Below are 23,100 nucleotides of genomic sequence, written 5' to 3' on the forward strand. Positions count from 1 at the left end.
CACTGTGTCCACTTGTGGTTTTCTGTCTCCTTTTGCTGCAAAGGGAAGTTCCTTGGACTGAGGGAGGGGGAGGTAATGCTGAACTTACGCCGTAAGGATGGCTCAAGAACCAAGCTTGTGGGCATAAAAGTAGTGGCTGGGGTAGAGTTAATTCTTTAATTAATTTTTTTTAAGTTAAAAAAAATTGAGAAAAGAGGACACCCGAACCCTGCCATTCTTGTGGGAGAGGCAAAGACAACGTTCAGATCCAGTGGAACCTGAGCAGGCGAACAGCACCACGAACTCATGGACGTTAGTTAATTAATTTTTCGAGACAGTGTCTCACTGTAGTCTTACCTGTCCTGGAACTTGCCATGTAGACCAGACTGACGAGGAACTCACAGAGAGAATTCTCTCATCTCTTCTGCCTCCCAGGCATTGGGATGAAAGGCCTGACCAAGTGTTGGCGAGATGGCTCAGCAGTTAAGAGCACTGACTTGGGGCTGGAGAGATGGCTCAGAGGTTAAGAGCACTGCCTGCTCTTCGAGAGGTCCGGAGTTCAATTCCCAGCAACCATGTGGTGGCTCATGACCACCTATAATCAGGTCTGGTGCCCTCTTCTGACCTGCAGGTGCATACGTGCAGGCAGAAAGCTGTATGATGTATACATAATAAATAAGTAAATGTTAAAAAAAAAAAAAAGGAGCACTGACTGCTCTTCCAGAGGTCCTGAGTTCAATTCCCAGCATCCACATGGTGGCTCACAACCATCTGTAATGAGATCTGATGCCCTCTTCTGGTGTGTCTGAAGACAGTGACAGTGTACTTATAAATAAGTAAATCCGGGGCTGGGGATTTAGCTCAGTGGTAGAGCGCTTACCTAGGAAGCGCAAGGCCCTGGGTTCGGTCCCCAGCTCCGAAAAAAAAGAACCAAAATAAATAAATAAATAAATAAGTAAATCCTTAAAAAAAAAAAAAAGGCCTGGCCAAACTTAATTATTATCCTTATTAAAGATAACATATTATATTATAATTCTTATTAAAGCTAATATTATTATATTTGTTTGCGCACTGCTAGGAATTGAACCAGGGCCTCATGTATGCTAGGCAGCTGCCCTACCACTGAGCTGATTCCCTTACCCAGGTCTTGTTTCTCCCTGCCTGCATTTTCCTTCTGTAACAAAAGTACTATATACATCTTAGGGAGGGAACACAGGATGGGCATGGTGACATGTCCACAATCCCAGCTCTTAGGAAGAAGCTAAGGCAGATCATCAGTCTGGCCAGCCTAGGCTACATAGTGACTTCTGGGCTAGCCCGGATTACATGTCACAAAACCTCTAAAAACAGAGCTAGGGAGGTGGCTCAGTAGGTAAAAGTGATTGTCAGGAAAAATGGGGATCTGAACCCAGCTCTGAGGCAGAGGCAGGCGGATCTCTGAGTTCAAGGCCAGCCTGATCTACAGAGTGGGTTCCAGGACAGCCAGGGGCTATGTAGAGAAACCCTGCCTTGAAAAAAACAAAAAAGGACATCGCGGTGAGGTTGCAGTGGCCACACTACTCTCCAAGCTTCGCCAGGCCACCCAAAGACCACAAGAAGAAGAAGAAGGAGGATGCTGGAAGTCAGCCAAAAAGGACAAAGACCCAGTAAATAAATCTGGTGGCAAGGCCAAAAAGAAGTGGTCCAAAGGCAAAGTTTGGGACAAGCCAAGCAACCTCATCCTGTTTGGCAAAGCTATGTCCAACAAACTCTGTAAGGAAGTCCCCAACTATAGCTTAGGACTCCAGCTGTGGTCTCCGGGAGACTGGGGATTTGAGGTTCCTTGGCCGGGGCAGCCCCTCTGGAGCTACTCAGGGAAGGACATAGGAAGCTGGCTTCAAAGCACAGAGCCCAAGTAGTTGACATCAGAAAGACAAAGGGTAGAGACGCCCCAGATGCTGGTGAAGATGCATAAATAGATTCAATCAGCTGCACATTTGGGAAAATAAAACTTTATTGAATCAAAAAAAAAATCCCAGAATCCACATACATGCTGACTTAATGGAAGCTGCTACAATCTCAGCACTGCTACCTGAGAAATGGGGTGTTGGGGTGGAGAAAGGCAAATGCTTGCAAGTCTAAAGTCCACCTGGTCTGGATTTTCGTGGTGAGAAACTAACAAAGAGACTATTTTAGGCAAGGTGGCAGTCCAGCAGGTTTGGCTACTTTTAATTCCAGCACTCAGGAGGCAGAAACAGGTGGCTCTCTCTGAGATCCAAGCAGCCTCAAAAACAAGTCAAGTCAAGGGTCAGTCAGCACCTGAGGCTATTGAGCCCCCTGATGGCTCAGACACAGCGGACTAAAACAATTTTAGGGCTGCCTATAGAGCTACACAATAAATGAAGCTGAAGCCAGGCCCTGGGTTCAAACCTGAGAAGCTCCAATAAAGAGAATAGAGAAGACTCATTTCCCCCTCTAGGTGGTTTGTACAGTTGGGTCCCATTATGTGCAGTCTGACATGACAGACCTAGCATGGGTCCCACTGTGTGCAGTCTAACTTCACCTATCATGCATACATGCATGTCTTCCCATCTCAATAACTATATAATCGTTTTTTCAAGGGTGCATAACAGGGCTCATTTGGTGGGCAAAATAACCCCTTTATGTTTGTCGTGAGGGGGGCAGAGAGCAGGGAACAGAACTCAGTTGATAAAGTGCTTGCCTTGTGTGCCTGAGGCCCTCGGTTCCATCTCCAGTAGAAATGAACAAAATCCATGCTCACTTCTCAGCTGTAGCATTTAATCCTGATGCTTCATGCTGAGTGGAGCTGACTCCGAGCAAATGTAGCGCTTTTCTACCAGCATCCCACTTCCTGGCTGCTCAGCCTGTCAGAAAGGCTGTGTGTAAGCTATTGGCCAGCCTCCTGGGCCCAGGAATGCTGCTCTGCCTTTAATAGCTGTGTGAACAGTCCTTCTATGGGCAACAGCGGTTGCCTGGGTACCTGCATGTTTGCCTCCTTAGAACCTGTGCTTCCCATGCTGACCCTGAAATCTAGACCAGATGCATTCTCATGGAACAGGAGAGAGACCCCTCCTGTGGAAGGCCTGAAAGGTTTTAGAAATGGGATAAAACAGAATGACTCCATCTGAGACTGTGTCAGCCTAGCAGACAGAGAGGATCGACCCCAGGGTGCTTGGCCCTACCAGGGGCCAAAGCAGCAGGCTTGAGGCTGGAATGCTTTCAGAAAGGAGGTGGGAGGGAGACAGTTAACTAGCGAACTAGGCTATGTTTCTCACGCCACACTTGCCTGAAACTAAGCAAAGCAAAACCCAAATACGGCTTCTAAGTTGGGGGGGGGGGGTGGAACCTCCCTTTCCGAGAGTCCATACACACACACACACACACACACACACACACATATATGTACACACACATATATATATTGCGTGCATCATATACAAACAGTCCCCACTGCAACACCACTCAACTCTGACTGCAGACCGGCTCTCCAGCTTTTCAAGCTGCTTCCCTGACTGACCTCGAGCTGGACCCACTGAGCCACCCAGAGGACTGGAAGCCTGAGCATGAGCATCCCCCAGCAGACCTGCCCCCCCCCCTTTTTTTTTTTTTTTTAGGAGACTGCTCAGAAAGTAAAGCTACTACTTTGCTTTGCTGACTAAACTTGACTGCGGAAGCGCTAGAAACTCAGGCATGAACACAGTGGAGCACATTCCTGGAGTCTGGCTCAGATTTGCTTAAACGCGCCAAGAATAAAAGAGGACGACGAAAGCCCTTCGACTTGTTCGTGGTTTTGGTGCTGAGTTGTGAAAACTGCTTGAAATCTGACTGGACCAGGTAGCTATCTCTGGAGCCACTGAAACTAAGGCAGGGTCGTCGCTCACAGTTGTCCTGAGGTTCCCCGGGGGCGCAACAGGAATCTGGGACCAAAGTGGTGATTACGGATTCGGTCGCCTAGCTCGCCCCTCCAGGCCTCTTTCTACAAACCACTGTGTTGGGGCGTGGTTAGCCCTCACTTGTCACCCGCCGTTCCCAGTTGAGCGTCAGCTGGAGACGACTGGAAACCCCGGAAGGGAGGAAGGGAGCGGCGTGGGCGTTGGTGACTCAGAACGCAACGCTGGGAACAGAAGGGTTAAATGGGCACGGTTAAGTGGCGCTCCGCCCCGTCAGACTCCGCCCACGGAGGCCGCGGCTGGCCTGCGTATTTATAGAGGCGGTGCCGGGCGCGCCGGGGCGTCCCTGTGACCCGCAGCCCCGCGTCATGGAGCGGCCGGCGCCTTTGGCCGTGCTGCCCTTCTCCGATCCCGCGCACGCCCTGAGCCTGCTGCGCGGCCTGAGCCAGCTGCGCGCCGAGCGCAAGTTCCTGGACGTGACCCTGGAGGCGGCGGGCGGCCGCGACTTCCCCGCGCACCGCGCCGTGTTGGCGGCCGCCAGTCCCTACTTCCGCGCCATGTTCGCGGGCCAGCTGCGCGAGAGCCGCGCCGAGCGCGTGCGCCTGCACGGGGTGCCGCCCGACATGCTGCAGCTGCTCCTGGACTTCAGCTACACCGGCAGAGTGGCGGTGAGCGGTGACAACGCCGAGCCGCTGCTGCGCGCCGCCGACCTGCTGCAGTTCCCCGCCGTGAAGGAGGCGTGCGGCGCCTTCCTGCAGCAGCAGCTCGACCTGGCCAACTGCCTGGACATGCAGGACTTCGCCGAGGCCTTCAGCTGCTCCGGGCTGGCGAGCGCTGCGCAGCGCTTCATTCTGCGCCACGTGGGCGAACTGGGCGCCGAGCAGCTGGAGAGGCTGCCGCTGGCGCGCCTGCTGCGCTACCTGCGCGACGACGGGCTGTGCGTGCCCAAGGAGGAGGCGGCCTACCAGCTGGCGCTGCGCTGGGTCCGCGCGGACCCGCCGCGCCGCGCGGCGCACTGGCCGCAGTTGCTGGAAGCTGTGCGCCTGCCCTTCGTGCGCCGCTTCTACCTGCTGGCACACGTGGAGGCAGAGCCCCTGGTGGCGCGCTGCCCGCCTTGCCTGCGCCTGCTGCGCGAGGCCCGCGATTTCCAGGCGGCTCGCTACGACCGGCATGACCGCGGGCCCTGCCCCCGCATGCGTCCGCGTCCCTCCACCGGCTTGGCCGAGATCCTGGTACTGGTGGGAGGTTGCGACCAGGACTGCGACGAGCTAGTCACGGTTGACTGCTACAATCCGCAGACCGGGCAGTGGCGCTACCTGGCCGAGTTCCCCGATCACTTAGGCGGGGGCTATAGTATCGTGGCACTGGGCAACGACATCTACGTGACGGGTGAGTGCGCTGGTTGATTTCCAAGAGAGATCTACTCAGGACCTGGCATTCTAGGACCGGACCTAGCCCTTGGCAGGGCGACTGCGTTAATTTCTCCGTCTGCTTTCAAGTTAGAAGCTCCCTGTACGAGCAGATACATAGTTCCTTTGTGGGTCTCTGTGCCCGGTGTGGTACAGCCTGCCTTGCTTAGCCAACTCCTTGCCCCGAGGTGCCTCCCTCTTTTGGGTTGGAAAAGACCTGGGCTTTGACATGGCACAATGGGTGCTTTCTTTTAATCCCCAAGGAATGCGGGGACAGGATGCAGGCTGGCGCCTGATGAGGCATCTCTCCCTCCCCAAAGCGGGGACATTTCTCCCTCCCTGCTAAGCCACAGGGGCCTCCTGACTCACGGCTTTGTCACCAGTGACAAGATTTCTTAGAGCCCCGCACCTAGGCGGTGCACTGTGGATCACATGGTGTTTAGGCTGTACTAGTCTACGACTGTAAACATGGTCACATGTTGAGAGATTTTCTTCCAGTTACTTGGCTGAAACCCCAAAACACTGCCGAGTCACGGTAGGCGGGCCCCAGCCTGCCCCAGTCCTGGGCTTCTCCCACGTTTTTCACTAAGGATGAATCCCTGATCAAACTGGAGGGAGGCTACAGGAGGCCACCCGGGATGGCCTCTGGAACTGCTATATAAGGAAAGACCACTGAGGCCTCTGGCCCTATTATCAGACGGGCAGGCGTGAGGCTGGGTGGTCACCGGGGCTGTGCCCAGTGTGGCACATTCCACAGAAAGCTTACGCTGATGCTGCTATGTCGAGCAGAAGAGGGGACAGACATATCGTGACTCGGTTCAGCGTCAGCTCTGCCTGGGCGTTCTTGACCAGCCACCCTGAATCCAGCCCTGTGCTGTACCCTGCCACAATGTATTCCCTCTTTAACCGCCTGAGGCTGACCCAGTATTGTTTGGGGCTCCTCCCTTGCCACCCTGCCCCCATCTCCTCTGAAGTCTGGCTGATGATTTTGAGCCGAGAACGCCTTCCCAGAACTGGCCAGACTTGCCCTTGGATAAATGTCACAGCTGAACAGCTAATCAGGTTCAGGCAGGTGGCACCGACCTTGCATTCAGCTGCTGGTAGGGATTTTCCTGAGGGTCAGGGAAGCCACTTCAGCTGCTTCAGACCCAAAGATGCCTCAGACTCTCCTTCCTCAAAAGCTCTGGGCTGAGAGACAGACAGAATGTCTCTGTCCTGTCCAAGGCGCCAGTGGGGAAAGCCAAGGGGCACAGCCCCTAGGATTCCTGCAGTCTCCTGATAGCATGAGAGTTTCATGGTCTTAGACCTACTTTACACGTCTGTTTTGTTTTGTAAGACAGGCTTTCTCTGTGTAGTCCTGGCTGTCTCTGGAACTCTCTCTGTAGGCCAGGCTGCACAGAGATCTGCCTCCTTTATGGCCTTTTAAAAAAGGCTTTTGTGTACGTACACACACACACACACACACACACACACACACACACACGTCCGTCGCATTTGTAAGAATTTCAAATGAAATACCCCTTTGCCCTCCACTGAAGTGCCAACTAGAGCCCCAGAATGTGTGGAGGTGTGGCTTGCTGGGTTAGGTCTCTTGGGGGATGGTGTGGATTCTCATCTTGTATTGGCACGATCCTGGTTTGAAAGTGCCCAGGGAGTCTAAGATTTGGTGGCCACATCCCACGTTTGGTGACTACTCAGAAGGAGCCGCCCAGACCCAGGCTGGACGTTCTGAGTTAGTTAAGTGTGATGGTTTTGGTGGGATTGGGGGGCAGGGCGGACCTAAGGCTGTGTGGGTAAGGGTACTTTTTGTTTTATTTTTTATGTATATGGATATTTTGCCTGGGTGTAACCTGTACCACATTCACACCTGGTGCCCACTGAAGGCAGAAGAGGGCATCGGATCCCCTGGGACTAGAGTCATAGATTCTCATGAGTTGCTGTGTGGGTTCTGGGGATGGAACCTAGGTCCTTGAAAGGGTAGCCAGTGGTCTCCACCCTCGTTTCGTTTCTTGGGATGGGGTCTCATGTAGCCCAGGGTAACCCGAACCCATGAGTGCTGAGATTATAGAAGTGTTGCTGTCTGGGGAGCAAACCACGCATGCTCTGGTAAACGCTCTGCCAGCTTAGCTGTGACCGCAGTCCAGGACTGCTGAGAAGGGGCATCTTTCGGCCTTGGATTGGTAGCAATTTCTGGGTCTGTTTGGTGCCTCAGTGACAGCTTGGTGAGGCCCTAAGAGGACAAATGCATTTTGGGTGACAGAGGTGAGACCAATTTCTCCCTAGGGAGAGGCCAACCCTGAAGTCCAGGAAGGCACAGGTGGATGACTCACGGCATGTGGGCTGACCCTCTGTCCTTTGTATGCCCCGGCAGGTGGGTCCGACGGCTCCCGGCTCTATGACTGCGTGTGGAGATACAACTCGAGTGTGAACGAGTGGACGGAGGTGGCTCCCATGCTCAAAGCCCGGGAGTACCATAGCTCCTCTGTGCTAAATGGGCTTCTGTACGTGGTGGCAGCTGACAGCACCGAACGCTATGACCACGCCACTGACTCCTGGGAGGCCCTGCAGCCCATGACCTACCCCATGGACAACTGCTCTACCACTGCCTGCCGGGGCCGACTCTATGCCATCGGCTCCCTGGCGGGCAAGGAGACCATGGTGATACAGTGCTATGACCCAGACACCGATCTGTGGTCGATGGTGAACTGTGGCCAGCTCCCACCCTGGTCCTTTGCACCCAAGACTGTGACTTTGAATGGACTCATGTACTTCGTCAGGTGAGGCCGTGGTGCACTATTTGGGCTCCTCATCACTGTGCCCATTTCATAGATGAGTACTGGCGAGGGGGCGGGTGGAGCAAGCTGGGAACAGAGTCTAGGGACACCCTTTAGACCATTGCTGTGAGCTTTAGGTGTTTTCTTACTCAGGCCAAATCAAGGATAGTGGAGTCTTGGCAGGGCCTAACTAAGCACCCAGTGATTTACCATGAATGCATCCACCGGCCACATGTATGTGCAGACTGAGAGAGAGAGGTCTCAGCTCTACCCTAGCTCCATCTGCAGGTTTTGGATGACTGCTCTGGTCACAGTCAAACACACCTTGACTAACTGGCTACTGGGCATCTGGGAGAAAAATTGGATGTCTGTATGCTCTGTGTGTGTGTGTGTGTGTGTGTGTGTGTGTGTGTGTGTGTGTGTGTGTGTGTGTGTGTGTATTCACCACTCCCCTTCCTGGTCCAGAGTCTGCCAGCAGCTGTAGGGCTGGGGCGGAGGGAGGTGGGGAGGGAAGGGAATGATAGGAGTTGCGCGCTGTTTCCCTTTGGTCACAGACTTTGATCTGGGACCCCAAAGGTGGGTGCCCTCTGCTCCTGGGCCTGGAACAGCAACGCCAGACCTTTGCCTGCCCTGCCCCTCCAACAGGAGGTGGCTGCGCTCTGAGTCTAAAGGGGACACAGGTGTTTTGCTCTTCATCTAAGTGGCTGAGGGGCCTGGTGTCTTTAAATCCCAGGGCCTGAAGATCTGCTTTGAGACTGCCCTGGAACCTTCTTGGATCCTGTTCTAAAACTGCCTGGCTCTTTGCTAGTCCTCCTCACCTCCCGTGATATCTTTAAGAAGTGGGAGGGCCTGGCTATAAATAGGACATGGTAGAGTGAGTGCCAGGTCTTTGCTTCGGCCCCTCTACAGTGGCTGCCAGCCCAGTACCTTTGAGAATGCCCTGCCTGTCCTAAGGTCCTAGGGCAAGATGTTCCCCATGGCTGTTCTGGGTCCTGACACCTGCTAGCTGTCCTTACGGATGGGAGTCGGGGTTGATCGCTGGCCCTCCATGTGGAAGTGGGAGGGTTTTGCCCAGCTAGTGGTTTGCTTCTGTGCCATCCACACAGGAAGCCGGTTCAGCCCAACCTGAAAGTCTGGATAAAGGAAGGCAGTGTTAAAGGAAGGCAGTGTTCTGTGATTCCGTTATAACCCTGTGTCCAGAGGGCACCTATCTATGTCTTGATAGCCCTGTCAGGAACACAGCCAGTGCTCTGAAGGCCATGGCATCCTGTGGCTATTATCAGTGACCAGTGAAAGAGCTGCTATCTGGGGCCTCCTGCTGTGCACCGACTCCCATGAAACTTCCTAGAAAAGGCAATGATGTTGACCATGGCTGGGGGGGTAGCAGCCTTGAAGAGAGGAATAGAGAGCCCTGTCCAGCCCGGCCCCTTCAAGCTGTGACTCTTTGGACTCTGCTGGAAAGAAGGCAGGAAGTGTAGAGATACCTAGTGGGTTTGAAGCCAGCCTGGACTAGAAACCAAAACTCTGTCTCATAAATACATACAGGAAGAGTCAACAACTGGAGGGCCGTGCGGCACTCCCCGCCCAAGGTGCTGCTTCTGTCTAACCACCCATCTCTTCCTCCATTGCCCCACAGGGATGACTCTGCCGAGGTGGATGTCTATAACCCCACCAAGGACGAGTGGGACAAGATCCCATCTATGAACCAGGTAAATCCGAGGGTGTGGCAGCACTTGTAAGCCCAGGCTAGCCCCGGCTTTTGCAACTGAACTGTCATTAGATTGTTTGGAGGACAGTCATGGTGGGTGGAGCTTCTATTAAGGTCCTCTCCAGGTGTTCTCTGAGTTCATGGATGAGTTTTCCACAGACAGCAAGCGCAGGGGCCCCGGGGCAGGTGTGTTTGTGTGAACGCCCGCAGCCTTTGTGGCTAAAGGGAATGGGCTCCGACAGGTGTTAGGATACTGGGTACTCCTACTTGCTTCCTGAGGAATTGGCCTTGGTGACGTAATGCATTTAGTGGACACTGTGTGTTGTGTGCTCGGGGCGGGGTGGGGTGGGGGCAGCCCTCACTGCTGCTGCTGTCTGGTCAGGGTCACCTGTCTGTGCTTGCTGAGAAGAAACGTCTAAGGCTGATGGCGTAGTGACCCTTGCAAAGCTTTGTAGCATTAGACCGGGGTCCCTGGTGGCTGTACCAGCATGCTCTGTCCTATCTGTACAGTGGAAAGACCAGACAAGGACAAGCACGCCCTACAGGGCCGACGCAGGGGTGCTGGGTGTGGGCCACACCTGGAGGCCATGCTGACTACATGGGGGAACCCCATTTTTGATTCTGGGAACAAGAAGCATTGTCCCGTTTTGTCTATACTTCTAGAAAGCTGGCTGAGGGTGGTTCTCGGTGCTGTGGTTATGATGTGCTGGGCTGATGCCTGGAAATTATTAGAGTGATGGGGGAGAGAGGTCTGCCCAACCACAGTCAGTCCCCTGCCTCTCTCACACCCCTGCCTTGACCCACAGGTACACGTTGGGGGCAGCTTGGCCGCCCTGGGAGGCAAGCTCTATGTCTCTGGGGGGTATGACAACACCTTTGAACTCTCGGATGTGGTGGAGGCATATGACCCAGAGACCCGGGCGTGGAGTGTGGTGGGGCGGCTTCCAGAGCCCACCTTCTGGCATGGCAGTGTGAGTATCTTCCGTCAGTTCATGCCGCAGACACCGGCAGGGGGCCGTGGCTTCGAGCTGAACAGTGGCAGCAGTGACGTGGATGCAGGCCACCACAGGCTGCCACAGAACCCCGAAGAGCTACAATAGCCCAGGCCTGGCCCAGAGGAGGGCCTTGGTGCAAGGGGCCTGGCACCTGTGGGGGAGTGGCTCAGGAATGCTCAGTGAGCCCCTCGAGGCACCATGTGAAGGTCTCTGCATTCGGAGCCTATGTCACAGCTTCTGGGGACAAAGGCGGTGGTGACCACCAGCATGTATCAGCCTTCAGAAGTCACCTCCGGTTTGTAGGATCCAGCTCACCGCTCAGGGTGCCTCTCCTTGCTGCCCGCCCTTGGGCCTGTGTGCTTGCCAGAGCAGAAAGTCCTGTCATGGTCTGAAAGGGACCTGGCCTGGAGCGTTTGGGAATTCAGGAAGACAAAGGCTAAACGCCCCATCCGGTACCAAGGATCCTTGTAGCCAGTGCTGCAGGTAGAGGGGGTGTGTTCACACCATCTTTGGGGTCTCGCCATACAGGGGTTAAGTACTGAGACTAACCCGGAGGGCTGTCACAGTGTGAGCCCAAGGTCTGTTCCTATAGCACATGGTCTCACCTGGCGAGGTGTCCCTCCCGGGATCCTGCCCTGGAGGACATGAGCAAAGCTCATGAAGCTGGCTTGCTGCAGCTCCTCCTTGGGAGCCTCACCGACACTTGGCTAAGCGCGCAGCTACCAGGCCTGGGAGCGGAGACTCCTGCTTCTAAAGAGGCTGCGTGGGGCGTCCCAGCACTTGGCTGTGGGTTCAAAATGCTTGTGGTTTGACCTCGAAAAGAAGCAAGAGAGTTGGGAGCAGTAAGAGACAAGTTGGCTTTGTCTGGCTTGAAGGTGTACAACCCATCATCGGGAGAATTTTTCTGCCTCGTGTGGAAAACCTAGGATTTCTAGGGTCGTTAGGCCCAGGGACACAAGTACTACCACGGCTTTAGGGGATCCCTGGGTTTCTCTGTGACTTTGAGTGGTTTCGTGGGTTTGGGAGCCGAGACCCCTTTGTACACAGTAGGGTTTGTTATCTTTCTGGGGAAGAGGCCATTAGGGCTTTCTGTTATGGACAAAGGCAAAGTTGAGAGTTAGCTTTTCCTAGTGATCTCAAGGGCCGGTAAGGCTCTTGGAACAGAAGCCTCTACCCCACCACATGCCTACTGCTCCCTCCTTGGCCGGGTGGCACCTACCTGCTTCCTGTTTGATGCTGTGCACTGCAGATGTCAACTCTTGTTGAGTTTGAAAGCCGTGTCCTAGAACGCTCTGCTGGGCACCTGACCCTGGGAGAGACAGTAGGCATGGGGCAGTGCTGTCCCGACCCAGGCCCACTGGTGAGCCAGGGTTCCTTTGGGGATGTGCAGCGGTGCCTTGTTTCTTTCTCTGGGGCTGCCGGCCCATCCTTCCAGTGCCTCTTCTCTGAACCTTAAAGAGCTGCCTCCCAGGGCCACCTGGAGGGGTTGACGCTCTGCCACGGAGTGCCTTTGCTCAGCAGGGCGGGGGCCTGTGTCTGTGTGTGTGGTACTAGTCTCACTGCCGGGGACAGGCTAGGAGGCTTTGCAGAGGAGCTGCACTGCTGCAGTCCCGCAACCTGCAGATGTTCCTGCATTACGGTGCACACTTGCACTGGTCCCCTCTGCCTGTCTGTGCTCCAGAGCCACTCAGGCTTCTATATCAGGGCCCTATGACAACTAAAGATAGTAAAAAACTAGGCAGTTCCTATGGACCCAACCGGGAGTCCAGGACTGCCCCTCCCTCGGCTTCACGTCCGCCACTGGCTCTGGGCTGTAACCCACCGCTTAACACACATCTCTACACTAATAGGGATTGAAGCTGGGCCACCAGGGTACAGGACTGTCCCTGTCACGTGTATAAAGCTTTTATATGTTAGGACAAAATTAAGTTATGAGAAGTTCTGTGCCTGGTGTCGGATGATGATCTGTAAGGGATTTTTCTTCTATTTATGACTTCAGGTCGCCTTCCTCAGGAGGGCGGCTTAGTCACCAGTGACTGGGTAGATTTGTATATTTATTTTTGTCTGTTCTGTAGCTTCTGTGTCCAGCATCCTAAGGTTTTAGGATGCTTCCCTGATTTTTGAAATAAAATGTTTCCTATATTCTGGGTGTCGTGGCCTTTATTTTTTGACAGGGTTTCTCTGGGTAGCCTTGGCTCTCCTAGAACTCACTTTGCAGACCAGGCTGGTCTCACTCACAAGAGATGTACCTGCCTCTGCCTCCCAACTGCTGGGATTGAAGGCGGTCGACAGGTGTAAGTCTGGGGAGCCCAGCATCTGAGGGAGCTTGCCTTACAGAGCCTCTAAGGCCCTGTGAATAAAATATACATGATGTGTGAAGGTATGGCTCTCGTCCATAAAGATGGATCTATGCCTGGGAGGGTACCTTCACCTGTGGGTACCCCAAAAGACTGAAAACCACAGATACATTACAGTTCATAACAGAAGCAAAGTTACAGTTATGAAGTAACGATGAAAATAACTTTAGGGTTAGGGGTCACCACAACAGCAGAAGCTATGTTAAAGGGTTGCAGTATTAAGAAGGTCGAGAACCACTGCTTTAGAGGGTTCCTCAACAGGCCCCTCAGCCCCCCAAAGCCGCTGGAGCACTCTTTCCTCAGAGCCTATCTAAAACCAGAGTAGGCAGGCGCCTATGCTGGAAAGGAAGCAGGCTTAGGATCCTTGAGGGTAGATGGAGGCTCTCCTGTGCTAAATGCTACACCACTGAGCCACACCCCAGCTCTGTAGCCTGTAGCATCTGCAGAACAGAACAGAAGCAGCTTGATGACTGCACATTGCTTCTACCTCAGCTCCTTCAAGGAATGAAAGGGAGTCACGTGGGTGTGTAAGTTTGAGTGAAACCATTTTCCTAGGCTCCCAACTCCAGTGGGGATCAGTGGGATGAGGGATGGGGTGGGAGGTGGGCATGGATATGCCATCCCTTGGAACAAGGGGATTAGGCAAAGCCCACCTCCAGCCACCAGAGCCAAGAGCACTGATTCAGCCTGGCTGGTGAATGTCCATGTCTGACACTCCTATGCCTCCTCTAACAGGGAAGTGCTGGTGACAGCCTCAACCAACAGTGTGGCAAAGATAGTGCCATACACTACCTCAGCTGCCACAGTGAGGAAGGCCCCGGAGCTCCTGCTACACTAATAGTCCAGGCAGGCATCTTCAGAGCAGAACCCCTACCCCTGCCAATAATTCTGTGGAGGTTCCCTTCTCAGTACGTGGCTGAGAAGCATGAGTGTGTAGCGTGTTCCAGCCCATGCAAACATGCGGGTGAAGTAGGAGCTCGCTCAGGCACATAGGCAAGCAAAGGAGTTAAATAGGATTTAAGCATCTGCAGTACCCCTGACCCACGGCACCCTGCTATGTAAAGGTAACCTTTCTTGTTCAAGGAAGGTCTGTACCAAGACAGGGCCCTCCCCAGGGAAGGAAGCCATCAAGGCCAGCTTGCTCCGCTGCCACTACTGTGTCCAGCTTCACTGGACTTGCTTACCGCTGGCCAATGAAGCCATCACCACGGGCCCTGGCCACTCTGTCCAACTTCAGAGGCTTTAACCCCTGGCTGGCCTCACCTACACTCTGCTAAATAAGGACACTACCCGTTGGTGTGCAAGAGTGAGGGACAGGTGGACGCCACCTCCACCCCCTCCTCAGCTTTGCTGGGGTTACCTGGGGCAGTCAAGGACTGAGGGGATTCCTGAGGCGATGGCTGGGAAGGAGCACGTCAATATGGTTCAGGCCTGCAGTTGCAGATCACAAGGAATGAACCACTGAACAAGGGAATCCTAAGTCACATGTTTATTGGTCAAGGGGACACTGGACAGGCTACGTGTCACAGTCCTCAGGGACAGCAGCCGTGATGATGAGAGACGGCTCCAGGACCCCGGAGCTAGCAAAGCTCTCCTCTGAACACAGTCTCTGGCTAGGGAGTTGGGAGGCAAGGCCACCCTGGGTCAGGGACTCCACAATGACCTCTGCGGAGCCCACCTCCAGGTCTGCAGGTGGCTGGAGAGCCACCACCACCATCTTCTCATCGTCGATGATGAGGTTCCGGAGCTTGCGCTGCCGAGGGTTGTAGTTCTCCACTCTATCGTGGATCTCCATGTGCCTCCGCAGGTGAGCCTGGGGAGAAGCAGGCGCTCAGAGCTGGGCATGGAAGGGAGGAGGGGAGCAGGAGACCCAGCCTGGCCTACCTGCCGAGTGAACTTGTAGCCACACTCGGTGCACTCGAACTTTCTCACGCCTTTGTGTCGTCTGACGTGCACCCGTAACTGTTCCACTGCTGCGGGAGGAATGGGACCGCGGGCATTAGGACAGGGTCTCCTGACTCCAAGGCCCCACTGCACCGCATTGAGGTCACCGCTGCCCAGGTGCAGGGTGCCGTGCCCCCACCCCACCCTCACAGCAGCTCCACTCATCTCTTCGCACATGGAAGATGGAGCTGGCTGGAAGGTTCTAAGAGCACCTGGAAGCCACTGTTGCCCCTGATCTCTGTGTAGACCCTCCAACCCAGGTAGGCAGGAAACAAGCCAGGCCCTCTGTTCTACCGCTTGCTGACTAATTACCTTTGAAGGTCTTGCCACAGATCTGGCAGAAATGAGGTCTGCCCTCCTGATGACGGCTGGCCACATGCCTCAGAAGGGGGCCCTTCTCAGTGAAGCGCTGCTCACAGAATTCACAGCTAAAAGGCCTCTCACCCGTGTGGGTGCGGTTGTGCTTGTCCAGACTGGCTGTGGGGGACAAGGTGGAGCTCAGTACCTGTCTCAGCCCTGAGGCAAGGAGGGGACGGGCCTGCCTCACCTTGGGTGCGGAAGGTCTTCCCACAGAGGTGGCACTGGAAGGGCTTCTCTCCTGTGTGTGTGCGCAGGTGCATGTTGAGGTTGGCCTTCTGGGTGAATGCATGGCTGCAGAACTCACAGACATACGGCCTTTCATTCCTGTTCGTTTGGGAACACAAGGCAGAGGGTCATTACCCTGGGGAAGCCCTCCCCTTCCACCCACTCTGCTGGAGCTAGACGTGCTAAGCAAGCAGCAGGGCTTGGGTAGTACCAAGCAAGGGACACCACTATTCGCAGAAGCAAAAGACAACTCTATTCTGCAGCGAGTCAGGAAGCTAAAGGATAAGAATTAGCCTAGGAGGCAGACACTTGCCTCAGCCTAAGTCCTCCCCACTAACCTAACAAACCTGCCTGTCTCTCACCTCCACCCTGGAAGGGCTATGAGTGCTACACTCGAGGAGAGGGAGGAGGAGGGGAGGAGGAGGAGGGGAGGAGGAAGAGGAAGAGGAGGAGAAGGAGGAGGAGGAGGAGGAGGAGGAGGAGGAGGAGGAGGAGGAGGAGGAGGAGGAGGAGGAGATGCCGCTTCCTGAGGTAACGCGGCCACACCAGAGAGAGCAAGCACTCGTTGATACCTGTGCTTGGCCTTGATGTGCATCTGCAGCCCATTGCGGCTTGAGGCCCGGTGCCCACATTCTTCACACACAAAGAGCTTTTCTCCACGATGCTTAAAAGCCTCGTGCAGCTGTAGCTCCGTCCTAGACAGGAAGCACTTGGCACAAGTGGGGCACTGCAGGAGGGTGAGACAGGCAGAGGGAGTGAATCCAGGTGAGGACAGGGCTGAGCTGTCCAGGGGCCACAGGAACCCCAACCCTGTTTGGCACTTACTGCGTGGGGTTTAGGGGCTCCATGCAGCTTGATCATGTGGCTCTGCAAGTCCTTCTTCTGCATGAACTGCTGGGAGCAGGAGGAGCACTGAAAAAACAGGTCTAGTCAGGTCCAGTGCAGTCGGCACCATCAGTGCCTTGCTCTCAGCACACGGGGAAGGGCCTAGTCCATACACAAGGACACTCCATGATGGCTGAAGGTTGGCTCCAAAGAGGGGGCACTATTCAGCCATCCATACCATCCCTCCAAAAACTGCTGACCAAGTAAGGCTACAGACAGTGGCCCTGTCTACAGAAGTGGTGTCACTGAATGGGCAAGGAAGGCAGGCTTCAAGGGAGAGGTGCCAGGTACCACCCCAGTCAGACAGCTACATACACCCTCTCCCCACAGCCCATGGCCCTGGGATAAGTGGGCCTGACCTTGTAGGGCATCTCCCCTGTGTGAGACACCATGTGCACCCGCAGCTCCATCCTCCGGCGGAAGGTCTCCTGGCATACGGAGCATGTGAAGACCTGGCAGTGTGAGGGGCAAGCAGGGCCAGCATCAGGGAGGGCCTCTGCCTGCGACGGCAGCCTCTGCAGGGGCTTCCAAACGCTGCTGGGAAGTGTCTGCCTGGGGTAGGGGATGCTGGGGTAGGAGAGGGCAACATGTAACCTGCCTGCCTTGACCATCAGAGCACTGCACACTACCACACGCCAGACCCTTCTCGGCTCCAGACAGGCTAAAGACAGAGCCAGCTGGTACTGACCAGTCTCTGGGAAGAGAAGGACGGGATTTAGCCAAACACTACCCACTTGGGGCTGGGGGGCTGACAAGGTGGCCCTTCCCAGCAGCCATCTCCCACACACACTTTTCTTACTCCAGAGAGTAAGATGGAGCTAGACCAGGAGCCCAGGCAGGCAAACCCAAAATATCCTTGCAGGGTTTATCTCCTGTGCCCTCTGAACTCATGAGTCCCACATGTACTAGGATGTGGACGTGATGACATCCAAGGCCCCCGCAGATCTCATTTTATAATCCCGTAGGGTTTCCTGAGGATCCTTCCCAGATGGCTTGAAGACACAGGCTACTATGCTGCTGCCCACAACTACTTGGACCAATCCCAAGTACCTGTTCTGAGCGGTTCATGCAATTCCGGGCTTCATGCTCCAAGAGGTTCTCCTTGCGAAAGTAACACTTCCCACATTTGGGACACTCGAAGGGTTTCTCCCCAGTGTGTTTCCTGCCAGGAAGAGAGGCCACAGAGGCGTGGGGGCTAAGAGGGTTTCCCAGCTCTCTGGTACTCAGGACCTCTCCAGCTCCTGCTCCAGACAAACTGTGCTGCCCAGGAGGAAGAACCATCCTGAGACTAGCTGGAGTTAACCATGTAGGCTTAGTGAGCCCCAGGTCGGTAATGTAAGAGAAGGCTACAAACCCCCTCCAGCTTAGAGATCCTCGAAGAAGAAAGAAACAGTGGCCACAGGTCCAAATGGCCCCATGCTGGAGAGAGCCAGGAGCCAGGAGAGGCCAGGCCTACTTCTGCCTGCCTCCCTAAATGGCTACCTCAAAACTTTACTGACACAAGCTAGTTGACATCCTCTGAGGGCCCCATCTTCAACATCATGGCAGAGGACAGGTGATATGGCTCAGGACAGGTGATATGGCTCAATGGACAGAAGCACTTTTCTGGACTCAAGTTCAATTCCTAAGACACATATGGTGGAAAAAAACAAAACTCCCACAAGCTGTACTCTCATGTCTACACGTGGTCCCCCACCCCCGTCAAAGAAGTAAGTAAATGTGAAACTCCACGACCAGATTCTGCCCACCTCTTCTCACTGGTACCAGCAAGTGTGGCTGTAGCAGTTCATAAGGTCCGTGAGTCAGCACTGGTTCCTGGCTCCCTACTATCTCTCCAGGAGGCTCTATTAAGTCCAGAAGTCTTTGCAGAAAAGGCGGCCCTCTTTACCTCTTGGCTCACAACCCTCCAGTGGTTCCTATTTAATACTAAGAGAGCCCAGGGGGCAGAGGACATGGGTAACCAGTTGCCAAATGCCCAATGCCAGGTTAGGCCCTAACCGCTCAACAGGCAGGCTTACTCCCAGGGGCATTACTGCTAGCCTGTTCCCAGCCAGAAGGCTCTCCACAGCGAACGGCTTCCACACCTCTTCAAGTCTCATCTGCTAGCCTAGATGGGTGGCAGAGGCTTGTGATGTCATCTCAACTACTTTGTCTGAATCTTAATTTTTTTTCTCCTGGCACTTTGGGGAGTGAACCCAGGGTCTCACGTATTAGGCAAGCAGATTAAGACTGAGCTATATCCCCAGCGCATTCCCAGCTGCTACAAACTGAGGCAGAAGGATCAGAAGCTCAAAGCCAGCCTGGATAATTTAGTAAGGCCTGGATGTAGCTCAGGGGCAGAGACCCTGAAGGTCACAGGAGGGCAGGGGGTCTCTTTGAGCTTATGATCCCTCTGCCCCACCCCCACCCCCCAGGCCACAGTTATTGGAAACTAACCCTAGTTATACAACGGGCTCCAATTACCAATTCCTGGGCTCTTCTCTCCTCCTCTCAAAACCGGGAGTCACATACTGCAGCCCCAACTGGCCTGGAACTCCCAAAGAGTCCAACAGCGCAGGCTCAGGCTGTCTGCTTCATTCTAAAGCACTGTTCCTCTCCTGCAAGACTGTCTGTATCTGTGCTGCATCTGAGGGCTACATCATCTTGTCCCAAACCTAGCAGCTTGCTGAATAAACTACACAAGCCCTGACCTCCGCACCATGGGTAGCATGGAGTCTCCTGTATGTCCAGAAGCCAAACCTACTCCCATCCTCTTCACTGCAAGTATCCTCGTCCCTGTAGTCCCTGACACTGCAAGAACTTCAGTTTCTCTTTTCTTTTGAGACATGGTGGTCTCCCTATATAGTCCTGGCTGACCTGAGACTCACTACCCAAACTCAAACTTGCAGCAATTCTCCTGCCTCTGTTTTCCAAGTACTGGGATCAGACAAATGCCAACATACCTAGATACAAAAATCTCTTGAAGCCATTCCTTCTCAGTTCTCAGGGGCATCAGCAAACCACAGACCAAGGAAGGAAGAATATAGCATGGGCAGACATGTATAGCCTCATCTACCCAAAGGCCAAACCCTAGGCATGACAAACAGGCCTCACTCCTATACCAGGTGAGCACTAGTGGCTTGACAGAGTGACACACTGACGACACAGCCTGGCTTGGTACAGAGGCAACTGCAGCCGACTGGTAGAACCACATGGCTACTGAGCAGCTGAGACAGGCCTGTGTCTGTATCACTCATTTTCGATGTGTGGAGAGCACTTGTTTTCAAGACAAGATTTCTCTGTGTATTCCTGGCTGTCCTGGACTACAGGCTGCAGACCAGGCTGGCCTCAAACTCAGAGATCTACCTACCTCTGCCTCCTAAGTGCTGAGATAAAAGGTGTGCACCACCAGGCCTGGCCTGTGACACTGGATCTCAAGTAATCTGAACTCAAAATAAGTGAGGTATGGTGGCAATGACTTTTATCCTGGCACTTGGGAGACAGATGAAGGAGGATCTCTGAATTAGAGACCAGCCTGGTTTACACAATGAAGATCACAGGACAGCCAGAGCTATACAGAGAGACCCTGCCTGGGATAGGGGACTTTGTTGTTTTGAAACAGTCCTAAGACTAGGTATGGTGGTGCACATCTTTAATAGCAGCACTCAGGAGGCAGATACAGGTAGATCTCTAAGTTCTAGGCCAGCTTGGTCTACACAGTAAGTTCCAAGTCAACTTGGAAAAAGAAGTGGAGAGGAGGCAGGTGGTAGTGGCACAACCTTTGATCCCAGCTCCGGAGGCAAAGGCAGGCTGATCTCCGTGATTTTGAGGCCACCCTGGTCTACAGAGTGTTCCAGGACAGCCAGGGTTACACAGAGAAACCTGGTCTCAAAAAACAAACAAGCAAACATATTAAAAGCCCTACAAAGGGGGTTGGGAATTTAGCTCAGTGGTAGAGTGCTTGCCTAGCAAGCGCAAGGCCCTGGGTTTGGTCCCCAGCTCCAAAAAAAAAAGAAAAAAGAAAAAAGAAAAAAAAAAAAAAAAAAAAAGCCCTACAAAGCTAACGAGAGGAACAAACCTCCAAGCCCTCCAGGGTCCCTGCTAGACAAACGGTCCCTCATACATAACTGACACACAGAGCTAGACAAATGGCCCCTCATACATAACTGACACGCAGAGCTAGCACTCTCAGAGACACAGGCAGCCTCCGACCTTCCTTAAGATCAGCCTCTTGTCACAGCCTACACTGCCTATCAGACCTCAGCTCCAGCTTGGGAAGGGGCCAGAGGCTTGTCTCATGCTTCATGTGGGCAGAGGCCTGCCCATGGTCAGTCAAACTCCACAATGGGTAGAATCTACTGACCGGGTGTCCACAAACCCATAATTCACAGGAAGACAGGAAGAGGGGGCAGGTGACCAGGCACTATTAGGGCCTGACATAGAACCCCCAGCACCACAGAGCCCAGAGCAGGGGAGTACAGGGCCCCTTCCCACAACGTGGAGGGGCGGATAGGGAAAGAAAATAGAGAGAAACAGAGCATTTACCTGTTGTGGACTTTTAGGTAGTATTTGCTGAGGAACTTCTTATGACATGTGGGACATTCGACCGGAACTGCTGCACCTTTTCTGCCCTCGGTGGGCTCGGCTGTGAGGGAGCCTGCACCCAGGGCTGGCTCTGCCGCACACGGCTTTCTAATCACTTTTGACTTCCTCCTGGTCAGCACAGTCTCAGGCTCAGATGCATAATCGCCATCACCATCCCTGTCGTCCTCAACTTGAACCACCACTTCCCACTAGAGTAGAGGAGGCAGCAGGAGGGGATAGGGTCACCCAGGTATCAGCAGGGACCTGCCTTTAACTCCAACATAAGCCCCACCCCCTGGACAGTCCCTTCAGCAGAGACCCTTTCCCTCCGGGTCCAGAGAAAATGGCAATGTTGGACTTGGAGCACAATGGCTGTGTTAGCAGCCAGGTTGACTAACCTAAGGAAATACCCGTAACCCTGATGCTCACTCCACCCCAAGGAAGCTGGCAACCATGGACAAGTGTAGCTCGCAGGAGGTCAGCTGAGACCACTGGCTTCCTATGTCTGCTCCAGAAGTGCCGGTCTTTACCCTTATGCCTGCCTCCCCAGCTCAGCACCCTGGAAACAGTACCTCATTGCTCTCGCCCTGCAGTGGGGCACCTTCAGCTTCAAAAGGCCTTGGGGGCTCTTTGCTGTCCTCAGACTCTTTGTCCGCTGGGGGAGAAGGCTTCAACACCTGCTTGAGTTTCCCACAGAGGAAGGTCGGGCTGCTCTGGGCAGGTGTGCTGAGCTGGGGCTGCTCACCGTCTCTGGGCTCCTGATCCACAGAGGCCAGGCTCAGAGTCCTGAAAACTTCCTCCTCATCCAAGTCTGTTGGCTCCTTGAGGTGGCTTTTCACATCCTGGGAGGAAACTTGGCCCGGTCCACTCTGTGCCTGTCCCGCTGAGGTTTGGGGCTGGAAGCTCTGACATAGCTCCACAGCCTCAGGCACCCTCAACTCTTTGGCTGCCAAGAGCACCTGATCCCTGTTCCCTGAGGTGAGGGCGAGGTGGCCAGTGTAGAAAAAGTCCAGCAGGAGGCCAAAAATCTCAGCAAAACCTGCAGGGAGGACAACACTGCCCCCTGAGCCATCCCCGTAGATTCTCTGGAAGAAACGGCTGCAACACGCCAGGACACTCCAGTGCGCCTTGAACACCAGGCCCCCCACGTCCAGCGTGGCGTCGCAATACTGGCCCTTCTCACGCTGCTTGTTGAGTTCCTGCAGAACCCTCACGCTGTGCTGTACGAAGGAACCATCCATAATCTGGAAGGGAAGGCAAACATGACACTCTGGCCAGCCCCAATCGGGGAAGCCCTTTTAGACTGAGGGTGAGATGGACACTTTAAACATCCACCCATGTCGGGATGAAGGCCTGGGTCAAGGTTAGAAGGTGCACACGGGGCACACAGCCAGCGTGGAGTGACAGCCTCTTGGGGGCGGGGAGCCGCATGGGTTGGCCAGAGGGGAGAGAGCGGGAGAGGAAGTGCATGGCGCGAGACAGGACTGGGTCCGTCGGGATAGGGTGCTGGTGGGAGAAAATGAAAATGAGAGTTTGGGGGACAGAAAAGCGTGGACGACAACTGATCTGTAGCGCACCCAACGCACAGCCAGAAGGGCAGGGCGGCGGCTGCGCACAGGTGACCCAAGCCCACGCCGCGCCTGCACGTCGCGGACGGCAAGTGGAAGGCGGCGGCCACACTCTCCTCAGAGCCCGAGGCGCCTCCCTCCCGCGCCCTCCTCACCCTGCCGGTCCTCCCGGCTCGCACCGGCCTCACTGCTCCGGGCTAGACCACTTCCACCGCCCACAAGACTAACTACTGCCCGGCCCACAGCGCGGAGACGCCGCCGTCGCCGCGCCGGATGTGACGTATAGGCGCTCAGGCCAGAACCGGACGCCTCGGCGGCGCAAAGTCCTTAGGTCCCGCCTCGAAGGCGGAGCCTCAGAGAAAGGCCAATGGGCAGCATAGAGGGCGGGGCAAGGGGTAAATTCAACTGCGCTGGGTCTCAAGTCCGGAGTTGCCAGGTAACAC

At 54.5% G+C, this 23,100-nt stretch overlaps 2 protein-coding genes across 3 annotated transcripts; one reads left to right on the forward strand and one right to left on the reverse strand.

Moving 5' to 3' along the window:
* Positions 1-4,237: 4,237 nt before the first annotated feature.
* On the forward strand, positions 4,238-12,896 carry Klhl21 (kelch-like family member 21). Its single transcript, NM_001107996.1, is given in 4 exon segments — positions 4,238-5,258; positions 7,650-8,055; positions 9,689-9,761; positions 10,567-12,896. Coding segments are annotated over 4 exon segments (1,794 nt in total). The 3' UTR covers positions 10,861-12,896.
* A 1,690-nt stretch (positions 12,897-14,586) lies between these two features.
* On the reverse strand, positions 14,587-22,914 carry Zbtb48 (zinc finger and BTB domain containing 48). 2 transcript variants are annotated; one of them, NM_001013216.2, is given in 11 exon segments: positions 14,587-14,925; positions 14,997-15,085; positions 15,369-15,533; positions 15,604-15,740; positions 16,214-16,368; positions 16,467-16,553; positions 16,886-16,978; positions 17,577-17,688; positions 21,051-21,298; positions 21,662-22,333; positions 22,813-22,914. In NM_001013216.2, coding segments are annotated over 10 exon segments (2,052 nt in total). In that variant the 5' UTR covers positions 22,331-22,333; positions 22,813-22,914; the 3' UTR covers positions 14,587-14,628.
* Between the last annotated feature and the right edge of the window lie 186 nt (positions 22,915-23,100).

This window comes from Rattus norvegicus, chromosome 5 (genome assembly GCF_021556685.1).
Source record: "Rattus norvegicus strain SHRSP/BbbUtx chromosome 5, alternate assembly SHRSP_T2T, whole genome shotgun sequence".
In the NCBI taxonomy this organism is placed as follows: Eukaryota; Metazoa; Chordata; class Mammalia; order Rodentia; family Muridae; genus Rattus; species Rattus norvegicus.

What these genes read in the sequence shown, in the direction of transcription:
- Zbtb48 (XM_087550161.1), bottom strand. Translation starts at nt 22,330, where the DNA reads ATGGATGGTTCCTTCGTACAGCACAGCGTGAGGGTTCTGCAGGAACTC. An exon ending in CACATCAAGGCCAAGCACAG is followed by an intron (nt 15,741 to 16,213) that starts GTATCAACGAGT and finishes CCAAACGAACAG; the next exon opens with GAATGAAAGGCCGTATGTCT. An exon ending in GAAGACCTTCCGCACCCAAG is followed by an intron (nt 15,534 to 15,603) that starts GTGAGGCAGGCC and finishes TGTCCCCCACAG; the next exon opens with CCAGTCTGGACAAGCACAAC.